General features: G+C 44.5%; 1 protein-coding gene across 1 annotated transcript; it reads left to right on the plus strand.

Annotated features, from left to right (window-relative positions):
- The first annotated feature begins 5,191 nt into the window (after positions 1-5,191).
- LOC121574212 (galactosylceramide sulfotransferase-like) lies at positions 5,192-8,171 on the plus strand. Its single transcript, XM_041886847.2, has 2 exons — positions 5,192-5,249; positions 7,019-8,171. The coding sequence occupies exons 1-2, from the start codon at positions 5,194-5,196 to the stop codon at positions 8,169-8,171; spliced, it is 1,209 nt and encodes a 402-aa protein (XP_041742781.2). The 5' UTR covers positions 5,192-5,193.
- The last annotated feature ends 354 nt before the right edge of the window (positions 8,172-8,525 follow it).

An 8,525-nucleotide genomic window follows, 5' to 3' on the forward strand; every position in this document is an offset into this window, starting at 1 on the left:
AGACAAAACAAATGGAATGATGAGATGAGGAGCGGCAGTGGCTAGCAGGCCGGTGATGACGAATGCCGAAGCCTGCCCGAACAAGGAGAGGAGGCAGCTTCGGAGGAAGTCGTGACATTAAAGCATTTTAGAATAAGGCTGTAACCTAACAAAATGTGGAAAAAGTCAAGTGGTCTGAATACTTTCCAAATGCACTGTACATCTTTTAGATGTCTATTCCAGACGTTGACATCGCGTGCATTTCAGGTGCTGAATGTAGGGTTAGAAGACATCTTTTCTGGACATATTTTCCGGACGTTGAAAATACGTATTTTCCGGACGTTGAAATCAGGTGCATTTTACGTGCTGAATGAAAGGTAGAAATACCTATTTTCCGGACATCAGAAATATGTATGTTCCGGACGTTGAAAATATGTCATTTACAGACATTGAAAATACATATTTTTCGTTCATTGATTTTATGGCCAAATTTCCACTGCTATACATTCTCAATTAAGTATGCATTATATCACAATCAGATTTTTTCACACCTCTTTTACATTTACATTTACATTTACGTCATTTAGCAGACGCTCTTATCCAGAGCGACTTACAAATTGGTGCATTCACCTTATAGCTAGTGGGATAACCACTTTACAATGTCTTTTTTTTTTTTGGGGGGTTGGGGTAAGGGGGGGGGTAGAAGGATAGTTTTATCCTATCCCAGGTATTCCTTAAAGAGGTGGGGTTTCAAATGTCTCCAAGGTGGTGAGTGACTCCGCTGTCCTGGCGTCGTGAGGGAGCTTGTTCCACCATTGGGGTGCCAGAGCAGCGAACAGTTTTGACTGGGATGAGCGGGAACTATGCTTCCGCAGAGGTAGGGGAGCCAGCAGGCCAGAGGTGGATGAACGCAATGCCCTTGTTTGGGTGTAGGGACTGATCAGAGCCTGAAGGTACGAAGGTGCCGTTCCCCTCACAGCTCCGTAGGCAAGCACCATGGTCTTGTAGCAGATGCGAGCTTCAACTGGAAGCCAGTGGAGTGTGCGGAGGAGCGGGGTGACGTGAGAGAACTTGGGAAGGTTGAACAATAGGAAAGAGGAGCCAACTGAAGGCTGCAACAAAATATTTTTTATTGCTCCCATCTAGCACATGCACTCATGTTAGCTTTAAAACTGCCAGCAGTGATTTTCAAAATAGTCCAACATACAGAATAAACCAACAGACCATTTCAACTACAATTTGAGTAATGGTTACAGATGTTTTCTTTTTCTTGCTATGACTGTGACATGTTGTTGGTTATCTACCTTAGTTGAATGCACCCATAAAAACCTAGCGGTCAAACAGGGAAATGGTTCTAATAGTTTTTCCACCATTCATTTTCCCATAGGGGATTTTAGAAACACGTAAAATAAGGGCTGTGTTTTGTGTAGGCTTACCCTGGGGTGATGTTTTGCTAACCATGTAAATCTCTCTCGGACAAGGTGACTTTTATCAATATATTCGGCTTTATTTACTCTCAGATTCGAAAATGCAATTTGCATCAAAGTAGAGATCATGCAAAACTACAAATCCCTGCAAGCTCCTGCACGTTATTTCTAGCTGACACCTTTGCTAACAGGTATTGTCTCAATTTAAAACTTGCAGAAGACAGTTCACAGAATTGTCAATTTAAAGAAACGCAGCCAATTTATTAATTACTAAATGTAACTAACATTAGATAGTTAATACAGAGATTCTTACCTTTGCCGCGATTCGGCAGTCTAGTCCAGATCAACATGGTATTTGTAGTTCTTTATGATAGCCACATTAGCAGCTAATTAGCATTTCATTTTTGGGGGGGTAAATACTGTCACGCCCTGGCTCTGGGGACACTGTTATGTTGAGCCAGGGTGTGTAATTCTATGTTTGTATTTCTATGTTGGCCTGAGTGACTCCCAATCAGAGGCAATGAGTGTCAGCTGGTTGTCTCTGATTGGGAGCCATATTTAACTGTCTGTCTTTCACTTTGTGTTTGTGGTTTCTTGTTCCGTGTTGTTCCGTGTTGTAACCAGGGACGTCACGTTTTCGTTTTGTTGGTTTTGTTCGTGTGTTCATTCATTTAATAAAATGTTCGCATTCAACGCTGCGCCTTGGTCCTCCTCTGTAGATGACGATCGTGACAGAAGAAACCACCAAGATGTGACCAAGCAGCGTGTCCAGGAGCCATCGCCAGGGAGATCCCTAACAGAGCTCCTTCGCCTCCTCGACTGGGTCAAGCCGAGTGAGGAAGAGAAGGGCTTGACATTGTGGCAGAAGGGCGAAAGGCTGGCGAGGGACATGGAGACCTGGTCCACGGGTAGGGGAGACGCCCAGAAAATTTTTAGGGGGGGGCTAACGGCGTGGACGACGGGCCAGCAGGAGACCGCGGCAGAGCGGCCCAGCGGATTGGCAGAGGAGGCCGCCAGGTTACGGGGGCCACTGGTCGAAGAGGGGGTGGAAGATGTAGAGGCACGGCGAGAGGTACTGGCGTGTGTTGCCAGTCCGGTCCGGCCTGTTCCTGATCCCCACGTAGGGCCAGTGGTGTGTGTTCCCAGTACGGTCCGGCCTGTTCCTGCCACTCGCACCAAGTCTGTGGTGCGCGTCGCCAGCCCAGTCCGGCCCATTCCTGCTCCCCGCACCAAGTCTGTGGTGCGTATCGTCAGCCCTGTCCGGCCCGCTCCTGCTCCCCACACCAAGCCAGTGGTGTGCGTCGTCAGTCCAGCACGGCCCGTGCCTGTTCCCCACACCAAGCCAGTGGTGTGCGTCGTCGATCGGCACGGCCCGTGCCTGTTCCACTGGTGCCTGGTCCGGCACCGGTCAGATGCGTTACGCCGGAGCTAGAGCAATCCGCTCCATCAGTGTGCAGTCCAGCTCCGGCCAGCGGGGCCAGACCGGACCAGGGGTACTTTGGGGGGTTGGAGAGGGAGTGGGGATCAGGCCCGAGCCGGAACCGCCGCCAAGGCGGAGTGCCCACCCGGTCCCTCCCCTGTGGTATTTAGTTGGCGCGGTCAGAGTCCGCGCCTTTAGGGGGGGTACTGTCACGCCCTGGCTCTGGGGACACTGTTATGTTGAGCCAGGGTGTGTAATTCTATGTTTGTATTTCTATGTTGGCCTGAGTGACTCCCAATCAGAGGCAACGAGTGTCAGCTGGTTGTCTCTGATTGGGAGCCATATTTAACTGTCTGTCTTTCACTTTGTGTTTGTGGTTTCTTGTTCCGTGTTGTTCCGTGTTGTAACCAGGGACGTCACGTTTTCGTTTTGTTGGTTTTGTTTGTGTGTTCATTCATTTAATAAAATGTTCGCATTCAACGCTGCGCCTTGGTCCTCCTCTGTAGATGACGATCGTGACAAATACAGGCAAATATATTGATAAAAGTCACCTTGTCCTAGAGAGATTTACACGATTATCAAAACATCACACCAGGGTAAGCTTACACTAAACACAGCCCTTATTTTACGTGTTTCTAAAATCCCATATGGGAAAAAAGAATGGTGGAAAAACGATTGGAACCATTTCCCTGTTTGACCGCTAGGTTTTATGGGTATTATGACTCATAGGCATTGGAAAACCTTCCAGGTCTTTGTGGTTGAATCTGTGTTTGAAATTCAGTGCTCGACTGAGAGACCTTACAGATAATTGTATGTGTGGGGTACAGAGATAAGGTAGTCATTCAAAAATCATGTTAAACACTATTATTGACTTGTTAAGTAAATATTTACTCCTGAACTTATTTAGGCTTGCCATAACAAAGGGGTTGTATACTAATTTTTAATTAATTTGAAACATTTAGAAAAACATAATTCCACTTTGACATTATGGGGTATTGTGTGTAGGCCAGTGACAAAAAAAGCTAAATGTAATCCATTTGAGATTCATGCTGTAACACAACAAAATGTGGAAAAGGTCAAGGGGTGTGAATACTTTCTGAAGGCATTGTATGTCAAAGGTTGGTAGGATAGGTATTCAATGATTACATCAAGCTTGTGACTCTACAAACTTGTTGAATGCATTTGCTGCTTGTTTTGGTTGTGTTTCAGATTATTTTGTGCCCAATAGAAATGAATGTTAAATAGTATATTGTGTCATTTTGGAGTAGCTTTTATTGTAAATAAGAATATAATATGTTTCTAAACACGTCTACATTAATGTGGATGCTACCATGATTACGGATAATCTTGAATTAATTGTGAATAATGATGAGTGAGAAAGTTACAGACGCACAAATATCAAACCCCCATGACATGCTAACCTCTCACCATTACAATAACAGGGGAGGTTAGCATTTTTGGGAGGTATGATATTTATGAGTCTGTAACTTTCTCACTCACATTATTCACAATTCATTCAGGACTGTCCGTAATCATGGTAGCATCCACATTAATGTAGGATCCAAAACAACAAAACGTTTGTCACCGTCCCAATACTTTTGGAGCTCACTATATATCAAGGGCATTTTTCCAACTCCTCAGATTGTTCCTGCTGTGAAAGGAACATTTCAAAAGCTAAAACATGTTTGATGTGTAAACATGGGGGCAGTGTCTTGGGCAGTGTCTTGTTGTTTGGAAAAAGGATGATGACGCATTCCCTCTCTTGGTCCTTATCAGAATCTGTCCCTTCTTTTGCTAAATGCGATGGTTTTCTATTTCCCTGCATTGTTTTATCACAGGGCCTCTCCAATATACACTGTGCTATTAAAATTATATTTGTCTGCAATGGCCATGAAATACCTGTGAAGAGTACCTGTTCCAATCATTATAGTAAGTATGGACTCTTCTTTATTATCTAGCTATGGCAAAAACATTATTCATGATGACTGTCTTCTGCACAGATTGGGCATTTATTAGTTTTTCCCATGACGTTACTCAGGGTTAATTTATACTTTTAATCCTATTCAGAGAGATTTCTGTGAGGGTGACTGGGGACAGGCTGTGCATTTCCATAAACACTGTGACAGGAGCATGTGTAGGGAAAAGGGCTCATGGGACTAATTTCACACAGTATGCATTCCTAATTAATTAGGCAAATGAGTGAAGCCCTAACCACTTGATGACGAAGAACAGTTCACTTTGACATCTGTGTCAACTCTGCCTTTCAATTGGCTTGATGTTGCAGGAATGCTTGGTTTTGATGTGAGGAAAAGACAGCGCAAGTCAATAGTAAGAAGACTGGCTGTAGGAATTCTGTTGACCAGTTTCATGGTGGTACTGCATTACTTATCTACTCCAGCAGTCCAACAAGTCAATCAACAAAAGTAAGTGTATGCTGGACTTTTGCTGTGAAATACAGTATACAGTGGGGGAAAAAAATATTTAGTCAACCACCAATTGTGCAAGTTCTCCCACTTAAAAAGATGAGAGAGGCCTGTAATTTTCATCATAGGTACACGTCAACTATGACAGACAAATTGAGAAAAAACATTCCAGAAAATCACATTGTAGGATTTTTAATGAATTTATTTGCAAATTATGGTGGAAAATAAGTATTTGGTCACCTACAAACAAGCAAGATTTCTGGCTCTCACAGAACTGTAACTTCTTCTTTAAGAGGCTCCTCTGTCCTCCACTCGTTACCTGTATTAATGGCACCTGTTTGAACTTGTTATCAGTATAAAAGACACCTGTCCACAACCTCAAACAGTCACACTCCAAACTCCACTATGGCCAAGACCAAAGAGCTGTCAAAGGACACCAGAAACAAAATTGTAGACCTGTACCAGGCTGGGAAGACTGAATCTGCAATAGGTAAGCAGCTTGGTTTGAAGAAATCAACTGTGGGAGCAATTATTAGGAAATGGAAGACATACAAGACCACTGATAATCTCCCTCGATCTGGGGCTCCACGCAAGATCTCACACCGTGGGGTCAAAATGATCACAAGAACGTTGAGCAAAAATCCCAGAACCACACGGGGGGACCTAGTGAATGACCTGCAGAGAGCTGGGACCAAAGTGACAAAGCCTACCATCAGTAACACACTACGCCGCCAGGGACTCAAATCCTGCAGTGCCAGACGTGTCCCCCTGCTTAAGCCAGTACATGTCCAGGCCCATCTGAAGTTTGCTAGAGTGCATTTGGATGATCCAGAAGAGGATTGGGAGAATGTCATATGGTCAGATGAAACCAAAATATAACTTTTTGGTAAAAACTCAACTCGTCGTGTTTGGAGGACAAAGAATGCTGAGTTGCATCCAAAGAACACCATACCTACTGTTAAGCATGGGGGTGGAAACATCAGGCTTTGGGGCTGTTTTTCTGCAAAGGGACCAGGACGACTGATCCGTGTAAAGGAAAGAATGAATGGGGCCATGTATCGTGAGAGTTTGAGTGAAAACCTCCTTCCATCAGCAAGGGCATTGAAGATGAAACGTGGCTGGGTCTTTCAGCATGACAATGATCCCAAACACACCCGGGCAACGAAGGAGTGGCTTCGTAAGAAGCATTTCAAGGTCCTGGAGTGGCCTAGCCAGTCTCCAGATCTCAACCCCATAGAAAATCTTTGGAGGGAGTTGAAAGTCCGTGTTGCCCAGCGACAGCCCCAAAACATCACTGCTCTTGAGGAGATCTGCATGGAGGAATGGGCCAAAATACCAGCAACAGTGTGTGAAAACCTTGTGAAGACTTACAGAAAACGTTTGACCTGTGTCATTGCCAACAAAGGGTATATAACAAAGTTTTGAGAAACTTTTGTTATTGATCAAATACTTATTTTCCACCATAATTTGCAAATAAATTCATTAAAAATCCTACAATGTGATTTTCTGGAAAAATAATTCTAATTTTGTTTGTCATAGTTGACGTGTACCTATGATGAAAATTACAGGCCTCTCTCATCTTTTTAAGTAGGATAACTTTTGGTGGCTGACTAATTGGTGGCTGACTAAATACTTTTTTTCCCCACTGTATCCATCTATTATTTGCTATATGATGTGATTTACTTTTAAATCAATTCATTTGCCAGAAATAGGTAACATAAAAATAAATGTCAGTTTACTCATACTCTTTTTTCACTCTTTCTCTACAGGGTTACAGTGGCTCTGTCATGTTCTCACCACTTGTCTCAAACATGGGTCCACAATTTGACCAACTCCTCTCAAAGCAGAACAAGTCTATCAGGGGAGTGTGTGCCCATGGTGGACATCATGTTCATGAAGACCCACAAGACTGCCAGCAGCACATTACTCAACATCATCTTCCGCTTCGGTGAGAAGCACGGTTTAAAGTTTGCCTTTCCTAAAGGTCGCAATGACTTCTTCTACCCATCCCCTTTCCTTTGCTCCCAGGTCAAAGACTACCAGCCTGGGGCATGTTTCAACATCTTATGTAACCACATGCGCTTTGATGGGCATGAGGTGGCAAAGCTCCTCCCAGCAGACGCTGCCTATGTCACCATCCTACGAGACCCGGCGGAGTTGTTTGAGTCATCCTTCCATTATTACAGCCGGGTGGTTCCCCTCACCTGGGGGATCCGCGGAGATGACAAACTGGCTGAGTTTCTGCGCGAACCCAGGAACTACTACACCCCAGGGAGCTACAACTCATTCTACCTCAAGAACCTACTCTTCTTTGACTTTGGATTTGATAACAACTTAGAGCCAGACCACCCTCTGGTGGAGAGGGGTATTCAGACCTTGTCCCAACACTTCCAGCTGGTCCTGATGGCGGAGCATTTTGAGGAGTCTCTCATCCTGCTAAAAGATACACTCTGCTGGACGATGGAAGATATGCTGTTCTTCAAGCTCAATGCCCGCAAGCACTCATCTGTGTCACAACTGACCCCTGAGCTAAGGGCCAAGGCCCTGGAGTGGAACGGGGCCGACTGGCGGCTCTACCAGCACTTTAACGCCACATTCTGGGCCAAGGTGGAGGCATACGGGCGGACACGCCTGGAGCAGGAAGTGAAGGAGCTGAGGAGGAGGAATGCAGAGATGGCTGCCATGTGCATTGAGAGTGGGGGAGCAGTGGAGGCTGGGATGATTCGGGACACGGATCTGCTTCCCTGGCAGCCAGTTGGAGAGAACTCCATCTTGGGTTACAATTTAAGGAAAAACATAGACCCCAAATACAGGGAACTCTGTCGGAAAATGCTCACACCTGAAATACAGTACCTATCAGAGCTAGGGGTCAACTTGTGGCTCACAAGATTATGGGGTTGGTTAAAGGATACTATATTCTAGCTACAAACTAATTTATGGGAATAACTTGGATTATTCCTTAAGAGTATAAGGTGTGGGGGGGTGCTACTAAGGTAATATATTAAATTGTTTTAAGATGGTCATACCAAGGATCATTTAGCTATTTGATTTTGAATTTTAGGACCCCTTTGGCCTTAATGCTATTAGCCCATAGAAACGCATTGAATAACAGATTCGTACATGGAAAAACAGATAGTCAAAAATAAATCAAAAGGAAGTTTGTTTTAAAGTGTCTGTCCTATGTCTGTCCTATATCATCAGTGGAGGCTGCTGAGGGGACGATGGCTCATAATAATGGCTGGAATGGAGTCAATGGAATGGTACCAAACACGTGGT

This window comes from Coregonus clupeaformis, chromosome 9, assembly GCF_020615455.1.
Source record: "Coregonus clupeaformis isolate EN_2021a chromosome 9, ASM2061545v1, whole genome shotgun sequence".
NCBI lineage: Eukaryota > Metazoa > Chordata > Actinopteri > Salmoniformes > Salmonidae > Coregonus > Coregonus clupeaformis.

Coding starts and splice junctions, on each gene's coding strand:
- LOC121574212 (XM_041886847.2), top strand. CDS start 5,194: ATGGTGGTACTGCATTACTTATCTACTCCAGCAGTCCAACAAGTCAAT. Junction 5,250..7,018: donor CAACAAGTCAATCAACAAAA/GTAAGTGTATGC, acceptor CTTTCTCTACAG/GGTTACAGTGGCTCTGTCAT.